Raw genomic sequence first — 20,066 nt, forward strand, 5'->3', positions numbered from 1 at the left:
GCCCTGACCTGTTGTGCTAAAAATTTAAATTCAACCGTTTGCCACGAAATTTGAAACGATTATATACTTTGTCTAGGGGAATTAAACACTGTTTAAATTTTAGAAAATCATCGACATCTTCCTTCAGGTTGAAAATTACAAACCAACGAGCAATCCAGATCAGAAAAAATAGACTTCAATTAAGTAGAAACGACAATTCCAACTTTTTTACTTTTATTCATTCTTTATTTTTCGCTCATTTCTTCCATGATACTTAATGCCTTTTCGTTATGCTTCTGTTGGTGAATCGGACTCCTTCTATACGTCAACTGCAAAACAAAATCATTTTATTCAATATGTAGAAACCAATCCCTAGGCCCAGTCTACCGCGATTATGTATTACTCGGCCCAGTCCACCGTGTATATTAAGTCACCTTTTCGCGGGTTTTATGCATATTGTTTCTTCACGGAATATTCGTTTATATCTAAGAAGCTACGTTCGTTTATCGTCCTTCGTTTCGCCGCGTGTCCAAATCGTCAGGTACATATCGTTTCCTTCGTTTGTCTCCTAGTATTTCCTCTGTTATATGCTGTTATTTCTGTTCTTAGTGTAATATATTTCTTTATTTATGTCCTAGAAACCACTGGTAATTAAGTTACGTCCACAAGAATAAATTTACATTGAATTTTAAGTTGTATTGCTGGTGCGTTAGCTACAGTTTCTGACGAAATGGATTGAGCTACTTGGTTCGTTTGTGTGTTTATTCCTGTGGAATTATGTCATTTGTGTCTACGGATACTCCGTTAAACGGACGAGTTATGGATGAGTTTGAAAGGACTCGACAACCAAGTTCGCGTCTCGACACCGAAGCCGTTTGGCGTGAAAGAATGTTGTCCCTAAAGAAATCTCGAGCTGGTCACCTTGGAAATTTAAACAAGCTGTACAAAGACGTCGAATTATTAATGCGAAACGCCGAAAATTATCACGAAGCTTGTGGTAAAAAAGAAAATGTTGATATCGCATTTGCGAGATGTCTTCAAGCCTACGACGAATTTTACCAATTTGTTGTTGATGATCCCGTGTTGAAATCAGAAGCGTTTGATGCTTGGCACAGCGTTATGACTGGCAAAAAGGAATTCGACGAACGCTTCCAAGAATGGTGCCAATCAGTTCAACGTATCGCGGACGAAGCTTCTGCGGGTCTTCGTCAAGAAGATTATGTTAATAAAGAAGTGCCAAATGTCACACCTTCTCTAGTCGGTTCAAGAAGCAAAAAGAGTTCGAAGACAAGCTCCAAGTCAAGTTCCAAACATAGTTCCAAGGCTAGTTCGCGCGCTAGTGAGAAATCGAGAAAGGCTAGAGCCGAGCTTCTTCGTCGAGAAGTTGAATTAAAGAACTTGTTGAAGCGCCAAGAAGTGGAACGTGAAATGGAACGTCAAATAGCCGAAATCAAAGCTCAAGAAGAAGAATTAAGGCGCCAGATTGCTTTATTAACGGCAGAGGGGGAAATAGAAAAAGCCAAAGTGGTTGACGATCTCTATGAAACCTCGGAGCATTCAAAACGTACTACCAAGGAAGAGTTTAAACCGCTTAAACAAGAGGAAAACACCGAGAAATCGCGTCAAACCTTCCCTTCCGTTAAACAGCCTCCTACAGTGCCTCGTGATGAATCAAGCCTTGAACATGGCGACAACAAACAAGTTGAGAGAAGCAGTACAAAATCGGCGCTGGACCCAAATGTACGAAGTTCGGACCCAGGGCCTCCTCCCCAGAACATCAGTGGTGGAAGCCTCACCAGTTCGCAATCTCTGCAACAAATATTGAAGCAGCAACAAGATGCCTTGCATCTGATGGCGTTCTCAATTCAGCAAGGTTTCGAAATGCCTAAAAGGGAACTTTTAACCTTCGATGGTAACCCCCAGAACTATTGGCTCTTCGTGAACAACTTCGAAGTCAATATCGCGAGACGGGTACCAGACGCCGCGTCGAAGTTAGCATACCTTGTACAGCACTGTACAGGTAAAGCTAGAGAAGCTATTAAGAACTGTGCCATTATTTCCGACCCAGAACAAGGCTACATGAAAGCCCAGGAAATCCTGCATCACAGATTTGGACAGAAACATATTGTTGCGCATGCTCACATCGCGAAGATAGCGGAGGGTCCTCAGCTTAAGAATACAGATGTTACTGGTTTGTCAGACTTGTCTGTTCAAATGCAGAATTGTGCGTTGACTCTCGTTCAGATGGGCTACGAGGCGGACGTTAATAGCTCAGATAATCTCGTTAAGATAGTAAAGCGCCTTCCTGTTCATCTGCAGTCCAAATGGGCGGACAGAGCTGGTACGTTAACCTTAGCTGGCATTGAGCCTACCTTCACGCATTTAGCCGGATTTGTTGAAGAGAAAGCTTTGTTAGCAAATACGATGTATGGAAGGATTGTTGGTTCAACACCAGACAAAGAGCGGAGTTCTAAACCTCCATCTAAAGTGAAGCCTCCTTCCTCGAAAGGAAGCACGTTTGCAACGCAGTCAGAAGTGGTCGTAGGCGGTGTCCAAGTTGGCGCAGCACCCGCGCTCGCCATATGCCCTTTGTGTTCTGGTCAACACAGACTGTCAAAATGTGAGCTTATGAAAGCAAAGACCCCAGAAGAAAGGAAAAGCTTCGTTAGACAAGCGAGACTGTGTGACAATTGTTTCCAAAGCGGACACATGGCCATGAATTGTGGTAGTAAAATGAAATGTCAAGTAAGTGGATGTGGATGGAAGCACCACACAATGCTGCATGTCCGAAAGAAGAATGAAAGTAACGTTAACGACACTTCTCGTAACAACCCTCCAGTCACCTCACAACAGACTAGATCCACTACCGTTAATGGAACCGGTGCGACTGGATCGAGTGCCGTCAATGGGGCCGGTGCGACTGGAACAAATGCCCCCAGTGCGGGCGGAGAGACTGGAACGAGTGCCGTAACGAGTGCCGTTAGTGGCTCCGGAGAGACTGGTCTATGCAGTGCTACCGACTCTGGCAAGAAGAATGTCTGTTTACGAATCGTTCCAGTCGTCGTGAAAGGGAAAGGCCAGCACAATACAATTATGACGAACGCGCTACTAGATCCTGGATCGGATGTGACGTTATGTGATGTGAGTCTAATGGAGAAACTTCAAGTAGTCGGCCTTCCCAAAGAGTTCTCACTAGTAACCGTTAATGGAGCGTCTGAAACCCGGATGGGATATGAGTTATCTTTGTCCGTTAGAGGTCTACGTATGGATGAGGAGATTGAATTGAATAGAGTATGGACAGTGGATACATTGCGTTTACCTCAAGGTAGTCCACCAACGAAAGAGGATGCTGCCCAGTGGCCCCATCTAAATGGAATTGACTTTCCAATGATTCAAAATGACAAGGTGTCGTTGCTTATCGGATGTGATGTACCCGAAGCTCACTGGGTGTGCGATCAAAGGCGTGGTCGGCGTGGTCAACCTTATGCAGTGCGTACCCCTCTCGGGTGGACCTTGATGGGACCTCTGGATTCGTCTGAGAGAAATTGCTTTAGTGTGAACTTTGTTCGCTATGATGACGAAATGCTTCATCGACAGATGGAGAGTATGTTTAGAAACGACTTCAACGAGCCCATGATCACCTCAAAGGTCGCGATGTCAGTTGAAGATCGGAGAGCCTTGTCCCAGATGGAAGAATCAGCGAAGCTTGTGAATGGCCATTACCAGTTGGCGTTGCCTTGGAAATGTAAGCCTGTAAGCCTTCCAAGAAATCGCGACTTCGCTCTAGGAAGGTTACGCAAGTTAAAGAAACGGTTCCAGCGAGACGTTCATCTCTTTGAGAAGTATAAGGACACCATAAACGGTTATGTCTCCAGCGGGTACGCAAGACGAGTTCCTTGTGAGGAACAGGAGGTTGGAAAGGATACACCAGTCTGGTATTTACCCCACCATCCAGTATTCCATCCTCAGAAACCAGGAAAGGTGAGAGTCGTTTTCGACTGTGCAGCCAAGTTTAAGGACACCTCATTGAACGATAAATTGCTGCAAGGTCCAGATCTAACAAATGGTCTTGTGGGCGTCCTCATACGTTTCCGTCAAGAGCCCGTAGCCATGGTTGCTGATGTGGAGGGAATGTTCCACCAGGTGCGAGCTGCTCCTGAAGATTGTCATGCGTTGAGGTTCCTGTGGTGGCCAAACAACGATCTCTCAGAAGAGCCAGTTGATTACCAAATGTTAGTGCACTTGTTTGGAGCCACGTCATCGCCAACTTGCGCAAGTTTTAGCCTGAAGAAGACGGCCGCAGATAACCAGGTTGAATTTGATGCGGAAACCATTGACACTGTCAACCGAAACTTCTACGTAGATGATTGCCTAAAGTCAGTTCCTTCAACTGACAAAGCGGTACGTTTGTCTGGTCAGTTGCGAGAATTGCTGTCAAAAGGAGGATTCCGCCTTACGAAATGGTTTTAGTAATGACAGAAACGTAATCGCCACTGTTCCAGTTACGGAGAGAGCGGCGTCAGTGATCAATTTGGATTTGGAAGATCTACCTGTAGAACGGACGCTGGGTGTACAGTGGGACATGGAGACAGACGACTTTAAGTTTCGAATAATGGATGAAGCGAAAGCTCCAACGCGTAGAGGTATCTTGTCAGTCGTCAGTTCGATGTACGACCCTCTAGGGTTCGTGGCACCCATTATCCTGCCAGCCAAGAGCTTGTTGCAGAGCCTGTGTAAGCAGCAATATGGCTGGGACGAAGTGATTTCGAATGCAGACTCCATTGTCTGGCAAGGTTGGCTAAAGGAACTAGCATGTTTGAGAACAATATCAGTTCCCAGATGTTTCAAGCCATCAGGATTTGGCGCAGTTGTCAATGTTCAGTTACATCATTTCTCGGACGCGTCCGAATATGGTTACGGAGCAGTATCGTATCTCCGAATGGTCGATGACAAAGGTGTCATACATTGTTCGTTTGTTCTTGGCAAATCTCGCGTGACCCCCCTGAAAGTGGTGTCCATACCGCGCCTTGAACTGACCGCTGCTGTAGTTGCTGTGAAGTTGAATTGCCTTATCCGGAACAAAATCGAGTATCCCATACACGACACAATCTATTGGACGGATTCCACTGTAGTCCTGCAGTACATTCGCAATGAATCAAGAAGATTTCAGACATTCGTAGCCAACCAAGTCGCGATGATCCATGAAGAATCCACGCCACGTCAATGGCGACACGTAGACACCAGTTCAAATCCTGCGGACGTCTCGTCTAGAGGGGCCAAAGGTTGCGATCTACACAAGATGGAGTTGTGGCTTCATGGCCCAGAGTTTCTATGGAAGGAAGAGAAATTTTGGCCTGAACAACCTTCCCAGTTGCCAGAGTTACCTGAAGGTGATAGTGAATGCAGAAAACGCTCTGGTCAGGTGAATGTGATTGTTCATGGAAAGGCGTTGGAACCGTTGTTGACACGCTATTCATCCTGGGATGGTCTGCGAAAGGCCATCGCCTGGCTAGTGCGTTTTAAGAAATATCTGGTTGGTCGCGCTAGCAAGGCTGTAGACAGTATTGCCAAGGGGCCTCTAACTGTTGCCGAAGTTATTGCTGCAGAAAGCGACATTGTCAAAGCCGTTCAACGTGATGCGTTTCCAAATGAATTAGCTGTGGCAGGCCAGAGAGGATCTGGTAAACAGATGAAGTGCTTCCCACGAAGTAGTCCAATACGCAACTTGAACCCTTTCCTTGCCGAGGGAATATTAAGAGTTGGAGGTCGCCTTGAGAATGCTCCAGTTCCATTTGAAGCGATGCATCCAGCCATTCTCCCAAGTAAACATCACGTGACGAATTTAATTATTCAGAACTTTCATCGCCAACAAGGGCATTGTGGCCCTACCCATGTTCTTACTTCTATCCGACAGAAGTATTGGATTGTTCGAGGGCTCTCAGCAGTACGAAGAGTTCTAGCAAATTGCATGGATTGTCGCAAGAGAAATGTTCGTCCTGGTGAACAGATCATGGCACCTCTCCCGGAGGCACGAATCGCACCGTCAGATCCCCCGTTTACACATGTGGGAGTGGATTACTTTGGTCCCCTTTACGTGAAGCAAGGTCGAAGTGAAGTAAAACGTTATGGCTGCCTGTTTACATGTTTAACCATGAGAGCGGTTCATATTGAAGTCGCGCATACGTTAGAAGCCGATTCCTTTATCTGTGCCTATCAGCGTTTTGTTTGCCGTCGAGGAAAGCCTCGGAGAGTTTACAGCGACAACGGCACCAATTTTACCGGCGCTGAGCGAGAGCTTAGAGAAGCACTGGGGCGTTTGGACCAGACCAAGGTTTATAATCACCTGAGGATCGATGACGTTCAGTGGTCCTTTAACCCTCCGGAGGCAAGTCATCAAGGTGGAATTTGGGAACGTATGATCCGATCCGTAAGAAAGATTTTGGCCGCTTTAGCAAAGGAGCAGCTGATGAATGATGAAGCGCTGTCCACGTTGCTGTGTGAAGTGGAGAAGATACTCAACGACAGGCCCTTAACCCCTCTCAGTGACCACCCGGATGATCCTGAGCCGCTGACTCCGAACAAACTTCTGCTGTTGAAGTCAAATCCCTGCCTTCCCCTTGATGTCCTCACAAAACACGACAAGTATGGTAAGCGCTGGCGCCAAGCACAATGCCTAGCAAACTCATTTTGGAAGAGATGGATGAAAGATTATCTACCTGCACTTCAAACAAGACAAAAATGGTGCTCCCCTCGTCGTAACTTCGCCGTAGGTGATCTGGTTCTCGTCGTCGATGAGAAAACGCCGAGAGGTCGCTGGCCAATGGGCTTGGTTGAAGAGGTGTTCCCGGACAGTAAAGGTTATGTACGTCGCGTCAAGGTGAAAACGGCCACATCTGTCTACAAACGAGACATTAGAAAGCTGTGCCTTCTTGAAGGAGTCCAGAACTCATGAACTCTGTTTACTCTGTTTACAAACTCTGTCACATTACGAACTGCGTAATCTAAGAAATGAGTTGTTCTTCGTCGCATTATGAACTACGTAATTTAGGAATTGGTTACTTTTCGTTATTAGAATTAGCTGTAAGTGTGTAGCTAATTCGGGGCCGGTGTAGAAACCAATCCCTAGGCCCAGTCTACCGCGATTATGTATTACTCGGCCCAGTCCACCGTGTATATTAAGTCACCTTTTCGCGGGTTTTATGCATATTGTTTCTTCACGGAATATTCGTTTATATCTAAGAAGCTACGTTCGTTTATCGTCCTTCGTTTCGCCGCGTGTCCAAATCGTCAGGTACATATCGTTTCCTTCGTTTGTCTCCTAGTATTTCCTCTGTTATATGCTGTTATTTCTGTTCTTAGTGTAATATATTTCTTTATTTATGTCCTAGAAACCACTGGTAATTAAGTTACGTCCACAAGAATAAATTTACGTTGAATTTTAAGTTGTATTGCTGGTGCGTTAGCTACACAATAGCTGTTTGCCTTGTTGCGATACCGTAAAATTCCGGTTATAAGCCCCCCTGCTTATAAGCCCCCCGGTTATAGGCCCATCTACCCTAAAACAAAAAAATACATCCGGTTATAAGCCCCCCCCCCCGGATATAAGCCCCCCTCTGCTGAATGACGGTACTGAACAGGGCTAAATGTTGCTTTATTATGTGTTTTTAACCTTAAAACGTATTTCGATCAACACTCCCGTGGCTCGTTTTTTTTTTATTCCGCTTATAAGCCCTCCCAGATATAAGCCCCTCCGCTTATAAGCCCACCCAAAACCCCTTACGAAGTTGTATAAGCCCAGGGCTTATAACCGGAATTCTACGGTATTTAATCTGTTTAACCGAAACCAGTCAATAAACTTTCTCTTCCCTTCCCCGTAAAGAGAGATTAAACTCCGGCGAGAGAAGAGAGTTCAGCTTGCATGCACATTCGCTCCTCCCCTGCCCCTTAATGTACTAAAACAGGAAGATGGGAACAACTTAAATTTTTAAAGGTGAAACATAGCCACTATCCACTTAAAAACAAACGGCCGAAACAATACTCGCTATCTACTGCAGTCTACACTGTTCATTCATTTTTTACGATAACTTTTCTTGCATTTAAATCACGCGCTTGGTCGCGTAATTAAATTCGTCATCTGAGCGAGCAGTTTTTACCCGGACACGAGTCCCAAGCAAGTAACGCCACACTCCTTTGTCATTTTTGATCGGTGCGTTTTGAGCAAGCACATGCAAGTTATCCTCGAATCTCTTTTCTCCCCGCCTGGTATCAACCCCTATATAGGCGGGGAAAGAAGAGCGCAGGGACTTTCTGGACTAGATTAGCCCGAGTTGGAATTCAGATAAACATTTTACGCTATAAGACGTATTTTAATTGCAAAAGCAACTGCACAGTGATAATCAAAAGAAAACTAGGACTTGAATTAAATTTCATCTTCGAAACCTTATCATTTATTCTGTTGGGAAAAATAAGCTCCGTATTGCTAGATTATTGAAAAAAGTGCGCTTCAAACAAACTTTATCGAGCAAGCTAAAACTAAAAGATTATTGAAACTTTAGCTATAGTTTTAAGTGCTTCTATTGACGAACGAATTTTAAGTAGAAACATGGCCATTAGAATTCAAAAACATAATATTGTTAGCCTTTTTAAACAAAAAGTTTTAACGAGCAAATATTATGACAACAAAAACAAAATATATTTCCCACTTATGGAAAGATTATACATTAGGACTTACGTACCATAAAACCAATCGAACGAGATTGCTTCAATCTCTTTATTGAACTCCACAATTACTGTTTGCCTTCCCTTTTTAACCTTTACCTGAAACATAAAAAAAAAATATCTTGAAAACTTTTACTCGCGCTTGCGATACACAAAGTAGAGAAGCATCGATCTATTATACGTTCTAGTTTAGTGCTTGTATGTTACGTTTGTAAGCCGGGGAACAAGGAATATATTTCCAGAAAGGAAAAGCCGACCGTTTCTACCTTGCTTCTACAAATAACACTGCCTCTTCTCTCTAATCTGCGTAATAATAAAATCATTTAAACAATAACAACACAGTACCTTATTGAGAGTCCATTTACGACGTGGATATGGTCTTATCGAAATCCGCTTTATTTTTCCCACATTTATATCTTTAAAACGGGCTTTAATGACCAATAGGTCTCTAAAAAGAAAAATAACTGGCAGTTAATCCCCTATTGAGAAGGAAATGGCGGAGAAGACGAACAAATACCCATTTGCTGTTAATTTGGGTAAAGTTTGCATTCGAGTCCCATATCTCCGTTTTCCGTGGCATGAGGCGACTAGGAGTATTTCTTCTCCCCCTGGATTGGATTTCAATCATTCGGGGGGAATGTTACTCTCAGGACGGGGGGCGGTGGCACTTGACCCATGTTCGGGTATAGAGTTGCCGCCTGTTCGAAACCCTGACATCCCTTCCTTGTGTAAGACAACGCCCCCCGTTTTAAGACCTTATTTGTGATGCTGATTGGGTGGAAATACACTTGAAGACGATAGTGCTGATAGGGGGGGGGGGGGTAGTAACTCTCTTCAGAATTAAATTTACCGATACCCAATTATACACCTGGATGGATAGAAGGATGGATAGAAGCAATGGTGGATTGAGTATCTTGTCCAGTAGCACAACGCAATGACCGCGGCCAGTACTGGCAGCCGCACAACTCTAACTTGAGTCAAGAGCATTAATCAATGTACTAAACCATGCATTTTATTTTACAAAAAGGTGCGGTTATCACCCAGTCACTATTCTAAACGCTATAATTAGCTAAATGTAACAAGCACACGTCATACCCTTGCGTTTCTGTTGGCATTTTGTTCAAAATTCCATGTACTTGTGTTTGGTGTTCTTCTCCTTTAATCTTAACAGCCAGACCGTTCAGAATTTCCGCAGATTTGTCAGGGGTGTAAACTTCGACGAAGTACCTAACTGTTAAAACCAGCAAAGTGATTATGAAAGGAAAATGTAGTGAAACTAAACTGATTTCAAAATTAAAAGAAATAAATTAATCATCTTTGTCTTACGAGGGTAGCACTTAATAGGCTTGCGACTAACAAACCTGTGGCCCTCGAATTTCCGATCCAATTGGAATTGAAGTGTTGGTTCACATAGATGTCTTCTTTTTTGCCGTAAATGAACTTGAAAAAGACACTTTTTTGAGTTGTTGACGATCGAAAGCTTTCCAAAGAACATTTATGTTGGTGTTGTTGATATTTAGGACCTGAGGATCGGAGTAAGAGTACGAGATCGAGTACGAGTACGACATTCGAATTCAATCCAGTTACGTTCCCAGAGTCCTTACTTCTCCCTGTTACTGATCAGTTGAAAAGGAGACTATCGGTACAAGATTGGTGTGAAATGTAATAGTCGAGCATAAGAACTATATTTGGAAAATCGTTATCGTACTTAATCTCGTACTCATCGTACTAAAACTGAAACTTTAATTTGTAATATTTACTGTTTTGCTGTTCATTTCCATTCTACTTACCGTAAGGTCGACGAAATACTTTAGCTGCAAAACAAAATGTAAAATACAATTGACAATAGTTTTTTCTTTCGATATTATTAAGCCTTCTTTAAACCCCCCGTTGTTGGTTATTTCACAAAAAACGTTCAAACAGTATCATTGCTTAATTACATATTATTTAAGTTGAAATACTGACTTAAAAAATGTGATACATTGTCTCTTGGTAATTTGTTACTCTTTTGTCATTCTTGCCTTATTAAGTTGTGTAAAATGACGGCCGGCAAGCGTATTGTTCGGATTAAATAGTACATATTTATAGGTTCAATGCGCATAATTCTTAACGAATTCATCCTCTATCAACTGATTGTATTTCGTGCTGATGGTTCTTCGTATCGGCTGTTTTCGGGTTCAGCATTCAATGGGTTAAACACTTCTTCGAAGGTGTAAATGGGGTTAAACTCATAGCTAAGAATCGGTCAAAGTTTTAACCGTTAGCTGAGAAATGAGGTGTTTTTTTAAACTGACAACTGGAATCTGATACCTGAAAAATTTGCTTTCAGTTAAAACTGATCTAGAATATTACCTGCTAGCTAGAAATGGCCAAAATATAACTGATAACTGAGTTTACAACACACCCGGACATGGACTATTCAAATTCTACAACAAAGACATTTTTAACTTTTTGCAAGACTTTTGCATTGCAACTTACCAGAATACTGTCGACTGGAAATTTTACATAAGGACCTACCAGAAAACCATTCATTGTCTCTTGGCCATTCGGGAATCTCTTTTTTGAACACTGCAGTTACCGTTTCCTGTCCTTTTTTAATCTTTACCTGATACACAGCAAAATAAATAAAAATAAATAAATAAATAAATTCGCCCTTTGGGATGCATAAAGCAGAGTAAAATTAATTATAGGCATAATTTATGGTTTAGGGCTAGTTATACAAATTATAACATCAACTGAAGTGTATTTCCAGAAAATGAAAAGTGGCCGTTTCTGCTGTCAATCTAGCTATGTGGACAGTCAAGTTTAAAATGTTTAATGTTATTCACTTTTGATTGGCGCATGTCCGTGCGGTTTTACTTGGTTTTAAATGCAATTTGCAAGTGTTCTAGGGAAATATTGATTATTTTCTACTAACTCACCTGATATACGAGACTATCACTTTTCACGGCACATGGCCGTAAATTTTACTTGTTCTTATTCGCAGGCTGGTGATTTTAATTTCTATAAAGTCATGTGACCTATTACTCACTCACTTCTGTTGTGGTCAATTGCCCATTACACTTAAGGGCGTTATTACATTTGTGGCTTCCACGTGCCACTTTAAAGAGCACAGAGGGCCAAGTCCCGTCCGAAACTACACTTACTTTTTACAGGAGTAATAACAACGTACCTCTTCAAGGAACCAACCATCAATGATGCCCCCTTTTATCCTTTTTGGTAGTATCTCAATCCTCTTCATATTGCCCACATCACGATCGAAGAACTCAGCCTTTATCACTTGTAAGTCTCTAAAGAAAATCAAACAATTGACTATCGATCGAAATTCACCAATTTTTCTAAAATTAAAAGTTAAAAATTGTTTTCTCTGCATCTACTTGGAACAATTACCTATCGTTTTAATCCTAGATAAAGATTCCATATAATCTCCCTGGAGTGTTACCTTTATATACATACTAATGGGCCATTTAGATAAATCTCTACGTAACCAGTGCATGCACCCCAAAAGGTGCCAAATATCTTTAACAGTGGTAAATAAAGGTTAAAGAGAATACAAACACTAAAAGATACAAAACCACGAATTTTAACGTTTCACATTTCCCTCCCCTGACCATGTACTTAGCGGAACACAACAAAATACATGTCATACCCTTGCTTTCCTGGTGTTGTTTTATACAAAACATGATCTGCAGTTTTTTTTCCTCCTTCTCCCTCAATCCTAACAGTCATTCTGTACTTGCTGTTTACATATGTGTCCGGGGTGTAAAATTCCACTGTGTACCTGGCATCTGTTGACATAAAAAAAGTTGTTAGAAACGCGTTGGAACACGATGGGTCATATACTAAATAATTAAGCCACTTTTTATTTACTTTGGAAAATCAAAACGAAGAGCTCTGCAATCGGAGAGGCAATCTGCACTCTAAGCGAGGTAAAAGAGGGGACCAGGGGTGTAGAGGAAGGCCGGAGGAGTACTTTAGAATATGAACTATATTGGTACTGGTATAGCAGGGAAGTGCTGTAGTATGTGAGCTATAGTGGTATAGGCCGTCCCAAAGGCTATGGGTTTTGAATTGTTTTGATTATAGATTTTTCTATTTTAATCTGAAATTGGGACACGATGGATTAACGGCTTCCAAAAACGGCTGATGCTCGGCCAAAGGTAAATAGAAAAGACCAAAATAGTATATCCACATTGACCCACTTAACTCATTTCATCGGGTTTGCAAACGAAAAAAAAAAACAAAATAGTAACAACAAGTATTAGTAGACGCGATTAAGTTCTTTAAAAATTGTCAGGGTATGAGCGATGACGCATTTGCTCTGTAAACTGCCTGCCGGGAAGAGAGATTACTAATGAAGGCCATTTTAATTTACTTATAAATTTGTTGATTTTATGCAGAGTAATAGGAAGATAGAGCTCCTGGGAATTAAAATAAAATTCTTACTTGGGCAAACCAATCGTCTTACTCGAGCTACAAGACGATCTGCGATATCGTTAAGATCAGCAGCAGAAACTTCGAGGTCTATGGCATCTTGTGGGTCAGAAACAATGCTCTTTAGCTCTTGTAGTCGTTGTGTATTTTGAGTGTTAGGAATAAGGGCGCCGACCATTTTGATGTTGTTATCGACTCTCAACTGCTTTGCTGTTTTCTCAAGCCAGAACGTGTCCATATCGTTCCCATTCTCATGCTCTGAGTTCCCGTCTGAGAATACGACTAGTATCTTGAGTTTTGTCGACGATTTGTTTAATAAAAAGGAAGACAAAATTAAAATGGGTGTTGTGTGAATAACAGACTTATGTATTTAAGACATTTAAGTCTTACTAAATCGCAGTATACTTCTGTTTTTGCAATTATATAACTGTGGTCTGATTTGATCACACAGTTTTAACAAAAACGAAAAATAACCATGAATAAAGCTAACCTTTGCTGTAGCGTCGCCTTTTCTGTCGTCACGTCGTTTTTCAAACTGTTTTAAGACCATTTTTTCCAGAGCACGTTTCAAGAGGTTTTTGGTACCGCTTTCTCCATGACGGTATTCTCTTTCCATGTAACGGATTGTGTCCGCTGCGTCGCCAAAACAACTCATTTGCCGCGATGTACCGAACGTTGCCAGGGCGAAGTTGTAGTCTTGTGTTTCACTGCCTAGGAGAGTCAGTAGTCTTCGAACCACAGTTTTTATGCTTTGAACTGTCTCCACGGAAATACCCTGACTGTCTTGAATCAGAACAATCACATCTGCCTTCTTCTTGCAAAACGTGCCACCTGTAGTTATTATACAGTAAACACCCGCGAGTAAGAGCCTGATTCTCAAGAGCCTGTTAGGCTTTTAGGGAAATAAGGTAAATCGACATTCTGTATCTTTTTTAGAGACACCTACGAGCCGTATCACTCCAGTTGCAGTTTAAATGCCAATGTTGGAAATCATAAACTATTATTATTGATATAATCACAGAAATATGTATGCAAATCTTATTTATATAATAACCTGAATTCTACGCGCATTTTGATTGGTTCTTACTTATGATCTATTAGAGTACAGACGCATAGATGACGTTACGCGGTGGTGTGACTCGCGCGCGTGACCCGAGTTCATAGTCTAAATCAGAGTTGTCGACAAAGTTTTTCAATCTCGCGGGGCCACAACAAAGCAAAAAGTCCAGTTTAATTACAAATCTGCAGTAAGAAATAATACACCAAGTATCGTTCACCTTTCGAAACATTAAACTGGGCTAAACAAGCTTGAAGAAGACAGTGAATTATTCGAGAAAAAATCGAAATCTGTATGAAAGTGTTTGACCGATGTTGTTCAGTTGGACGACGCCAGGGGAAACAAATGAATGGCGGTTCAACGCTCAGGTTAATGCTTACAGATTTGAACAACTTTCCAAATCGGAATAAAGGTTAGTTTTTTCATTGACTTTCAAATTACCATTTTTCTGTTTATTTAATCGGTTTAACAGTGCTTCGTGGTTATGAAAACTTTATCATGCAATGAAAACAACTTAGCTCACCGGTATAGCGGTACTGCTACACTGAAGTGTACTAAAGTCTTGTGTTATTATATAAAAAAATAGATTCCATTTTGCCGTGGGTCTGTTCAGTTATAGATCACAGACGACGTCAAAATGTGGTATAAAGAGTTTAAGCAATAACACGGAACAAAACAAGCACTACGAGAAAGATAGATATCCGTTGCCTTTGTTTAATTGTTTAATAGAGGCTAAGAGAACTGAATAATGTTTGCTCAATCGATCCGACTTACTTTCTGATGACCGCGTGCGATCTCCAAAACCACCGTGTTTACGATCAATTCTAATGCCTTGACAACCATCTCTTGAAACTGTTTTCGGTCCAAACGCCTTAAAAGCCAATTTGCAAAATTTCCAATGTTTTAAAAATCCATGACTTAGAGTGGTTTCTTTCAAATGAAGGAAAATTTCATTCAGCAAATGCGGCCATGTTTTAATACTTGCCTGGATGTCAAAGGTGGTATGGCTCAGAAACCAAGCCTTCAAATGTTACAATCACCTCTCGTTGGGTGATAATAACCTCATAAGCCGAGTTTTTTGCAACTGCAGCAAAGTCAAAGTTCTCTACAGTATTTCATCATTGTAAGTATCGATCTCTAAAGAAGTTGATGGAATTACGATCAAATCGCAACAATCCGGAACGAAATGTTACCTTTGATAGTACATTGCTGAGATAATATGTTATCGGTGTTGATCACATTTTTGTAGTGCTTCATACACCGAACCATCTCCATGTCACAGAGACATACGGCGTGTCTACACTTCTTCTCATCTTCATTGCTTGTATCAGTATATGCACTTAATGGAGCTGGAATAAAGATACAAAGTAAAAGTTACCAATGGCCTGGTTTCACCAGTTGAGTGAGCGCTTTTATAAATATTTTCATTAATTGTTTGTAACTTTTAATATGTATTTTTATCAAATGAATAAAGACGTTATATTAATTATTATTATTATCATTATCGTTATTATTGTCATTATTATAATTATTATTATTATTATTATTATTATTATTATTATTCGTAATCAGTCGACGTTTCGGCATTGTCTTGACGATATTCTCAAGACTAAAATAAATTTAAAAATGCGATGTCTTTAAATAAATCATCGTCCATTTACAAGCATTACGTGGACGATCACAATGTTTCAATGCCTGTGTCATTGTTAAAGCAATTTCAAGTGCTTGCAAAGTGTGGGAACAAAATTGATTGCCTAATCAAAGAGATGCTTTTCATCCGTAAGCTGCGACCAATCCTTAACGTGCAAACGGAATCTGTCCGTGCGAAAGTATTCATCTAGGAATTTTTGCTTTATGCAAATTTAGAAACTCTTTAAAGGTCAAATGAGCAGAAATTTCAAAATGCCATTTTAACCAACCAAACACTACAACTATCCATTATTGAGTGAAATTAAAGAAAAATTTTGCTTATCGAGCCTTAAAGCGCGAATTACAGCAAAAAATACCACGATTTCCGAAGGCTTCATGAAAACGTTTTTGAATGACCGCGCACTGAAATGGAAGAAATGGAACGCGTTTGTGGCGTCAAAAATTGGTGTTTTTGAAGACGACCGCAGACTGATTCTACAGACCACACTGATTCTCAAAATTCGACAACATCTTGTAAAATTCTGGGTACATGTATTTATCACTTTTAGAGCAATCTCCCGCTGAATATGTAAAAGAAGCGTTCAACCCCAAATAGAAAAAAAGAATAAATAAGCCGTCGTGGCTGTCGTTGTCCAAAATACGCAGAATTAGTCGTTTCACGTTGTTGTTTTGCAAGGGGCGGCTATGAAATGTACCAACATACAAAACGCACGTGCAACGCTATTGTTCTGCTAATTAAACCTTTTGTTTAGTGACGTTCTCTTTGCCGTTGCCGTAGCAGTTTGTTACATGCTAATGAGAATCGTTAAATGCTAATGAGAAAGAACAATAGGATTACTGAAAATGTTCGGCAGGCTTGTTAGCCAGGCATGTTAAAAAATTCATATTAATAAGTTGACACTGGCTAAAAATATTGTTTTTGGACGTTTCGGCCAATACTGTTGCCTTCTTCAGCAAGATAAATATGCAAATGTTCAACGGCGTCCTGTTAAAATATGTAACGAATGTGTGATAAAAACTAAATGAACTTTCCGAGTGCAACAAAAGTCTCTAGAGCATTCTTAATGAGTCTATGAATTCTAAATGCTATTGTAAACGTTTGGTAGCGCTATGTGTTCGTTTATAGCGTTCCTATCTCGCACAGAATGCCAAGCTTCAAGAATTAGTCGTTGTTTCCACACCGTTGACCTGTCAACAATTTCGACGCTCTCCAAATCTATTTGATGGTCGTTAAGCATATGGTGTTTTGCCAAGAGTTTTTATCCAATGTTGCGATGGCCTTCGCGTGTTCTTTCATACGTGTTTTAAACGCGCGTGATGTCTGACCATCATAAACACAGTCGCAATCGTTACACTTAATCTTATATACAAGTCCTCTGGTATCCTCTTTCTCGATACTGTCTTTTGTTTTTTTCAGTATGTTCGAGATGGGTTTATGGGCGACCTTGATGTTGAAGCCACGAAGAACGTTTGCAATTCTTTCGGAAAAACCTTTGGCGTAAGGGAGGATATTAAAACCACGATGGTCGATATCATTTGTTTCTTGTTGTCTACTCGGTTGGCGCAGACTGTGAATACAATTTGCAGGGTAGTTATTAGTGGCGAGGGCTTTCGCTACTTGCTTAGTTTCCCGTGATACTTCCTCCTCGGTGGAAGGGATGTTCCTCGCGCGATCCATGAGAGTGCGAGCGACCGAGTGTTTATGCTGGGGATGGTGGTGTGATTTGAAATCCAGGTAACGATCGGTGTTGGTAGCTTTTGACGTCGTGTCACTGTTTACTTGCATTCCGACCCACCTAGCAATCGAAGTGGTTAAAGAGAGACTGGATTCTGACCAATCACTACCGGAGAGAACCAACTTGTCCATCCACAAACTGCTTGAAATACATTTTACACTAAACACATTTATTGAAATTCTAAGGTGCGGTCTGCGGTCGTCTTCAAAAACACCAATTATTACGTCACTGGTTTTTATTTCCGACAATTTTTCCGAGGACTCTATGATGATGAAGGCCTAGAAAAGATATTTTTCAACTTGCAATATCTCTGCGATGTAATGTCCAATTACCTTGAGACTTCGGGATATGTTTATCTGGCTCTAAATAACTCATAGGCAAAAACTAAAAAAAATCGAAATTTCTGTTCATTTGCCCTTTAACGACATAGGATATTTAATTTTATTTTAGTCCTGAGAATGGCCTCAAGATGATGCCGAAATTTCGACTGATTACGATTATTTTCGCATGTATATGCTTTACAAAATATCTTCTGATTAATATTATTATTATTATTATTATTATTATTATAGACAACCAAAAATAAGTCGTATTTGTAATGTATGCTCAAACTTAAATCAGAATGTATTTTTAGCCATTGTAAATATTTTAGAAATAGAGAAATAAAATTATTATTTTTTTTAAAAAAGTTATTATTATTATTAATTATTATTAATATTATTATTATTATTATTATTATTATTATAGACAACCAAAAATAAGTCGTATTTGTAATGTATGCTCAAACTTAAGTCAGAATGTATTTTTAGTCATTGTAAATATTTTAGAAATAGAGAAATAAAATTATTATTTTTATTTACAAAAATTATTATTTTTTTTTTTTGTTGTTTTTTTTTTTTTTTTTTTTTTTTTTTTTTTTTTTTATTATTATTATTATTATTATTATCATTATTATTATTATTATTTGATCAGAAGAGATTTTGTAAATCATATACATGCGAATATAATACAAATAAGTCGACGTTTCGGCATCATCTTGATGCCATTATCAAGACTGAGATAAAATTAAATGTGCAATGTCAATTAAAGAGCTGAAGAGTTTCTTAATTTGCATAAAGCATAAAATTCTTAGATGGAAACTTTTGCACGCACAGAGTCCGTTTGCACCAACGTGTTGACAGACATAAACAGAAAGCGTCGTCCATTTACAAGCACTAAGTGGACGATCGCAATGGTGCAATACCAGCGTCTCTACTAAATCAATTCTACGTGCTTGCAAAGTGTAAGAACAAAATGGATTTCCTTATCAAAGAGATGCTTTTTATTCGCAAACTTAAGGTGGTAGACTGGAGTTTGGCTCAAAAATGAAACATATCAAAACATTCAAGGATTTGAAAGATAACATAGATTTATTCACAACCCCAAGAGATAAGCGCTCAATTCTGTCTATGTGCGGAATAATTTAAGCCTAAAGTCGGTCGCTAGGCCGGCACTTTGCGCGCCATATTGAATTTATTGTGTGACACGCGAGTGACACGCACCAAATGTTCATTTGAGTCTGCTTTTGCCGTTGAAAAGCTTTGCTACGTTTTGGGAGACGCAATTCTACAAAAGAAGCTAAATAACGATCATTATATCGGACGAACGTGATTTAGAAAGCGGCATTGTGTTACACTATCGATCATTGTGAAATATCAACTATAAGCCGAAATTAGTCGTTCAGAGCAATTTACACGTCTTGAATTAAAAAAATAATGGTAGAAATAAACTTAACTTATGTCCTTTTTTGCTTTCATGGTATTTTGGCTCTATTTAATGGTTAAATCATGTTTTTTTTCTTTTCTGGGACTCGTGACATAACATTTACACAACACCGAAAGAATTTAACCGCACATTACGAGATTCTTCACGGAAGACTTGCGCAGTAACTCAGTACGCCTATTATCCGCTGTGCCCATTAGCCGAGGTCTCAAGTTCACATCGTTGCTATGCATTACGTAGTTGTTTACGCCGCCATCTTGAACTTCGTCAAAGGATGGACAAGATCGTAGATTTTCGGCATTCTTCGCATTATAAACGGTAATGTGTTGCCACAAACACTTCGAACAGCGGTTTTCTAAGAAGATTTCAAAATGGCGCCCGATAAACACGATCTTGTGATGAGATATCGGCGAGAAACTACCACAATTTAAGGACCTACATAGACCACACTGAAAGGTATTTTAAGAATAAAGTTGTAGATGTATCGTATCTGGATGAAATTCGCGTGGTTTGTTATTATAGTGTAAAAGAAACTTTTCACGGGAACCCGGAGCAAAAGAAGTTTTCTTCGAGATGTGAGTGCCGCGTAAATAATCAGCACGTGTTTTTGACTTTAAAACTCAATATCAGAGGGAAAAAGCGGCTTTCTACTCCGGGCTCCCGCAGGATTTTTCCTTTTCTATATGGGAATAGATTCCTACATTTCATTTTGACCAGCTTTTGAAAATAAA

The 20,066-nt window shown here is 40.2% G+C and overlaps 1 protein-coding gene across 1 annotated transcript in view; it reads right to left on the reverse strand.

Moving 5' to 3' along the window:
• Window positions 1-216: 216 nt before the first annotated feature.
• LOC144637412 (uncharacterized) overlaps window positions 217-20,066 on the reverse strand; it is a 35,111-nt gene continuing 15,261 nt past the window's right edge. Inside the window, exons 6-16 of the mRNA XM_078496475.1 lie at window positions 15,382-15,537; window positions 13,622-13,962; window positions 13,144-13,420; window positions 12,347-12,485; window positions 11,870-11,987; window positions 11,215-11,302; window positions 10,488-10,511; window positions 9,793-9,928; window positions 9,043-9,145; window positions 8,715-8,796; window positions 217-308 (exon numbers count right to left, since the gene is read on the reverse strand). Of these exons, the coding sequence (XP_078352601.1) occupies window positions 298-308; window positions 8,715-8,796; window positions 9,043-9,145; window positions 9,793-9,928; window positions 10,488-10,511; window positions 11,215-11,302; window positions 11,870-11,987; window positions 12,347-12,485; window positions 13,144-13,420; window positions 13,622-13,962; window positions 15,382-15,537 (1,475 nt within the window). The 3' untranslated portion in view covers window positions 217-297. The remainder of the gene's footprint in view (window positions 309-8,714; window positions 8,797-9,042; window positions 9,146-9,792; window positions 9,929-10,487; window positions 10,512-11,214; window positions 11,303-11,869; window positions 11,988-12,346; window positions 12,486-13,143; window positions 13,421-13,621; window positions 13,963-15,381; window positions 15,538-20,066) is intronic.

The sequence above is a fragment of the Oculina patagonica genome, chromosome 14 (genome assembly GCF_052425735.1).
Source record: "Oculina patagonica isolate OP01 chromosome 14, crgOcupat, whole genome shotgun sequence".
In the NCBI taxonomy this organism is placed as follows: Eukaryota; Metazoa; Cnidaria; class Anthozoa; order Scleractinia; family Oculinidae; genus Oculina; species Oculina patagonica.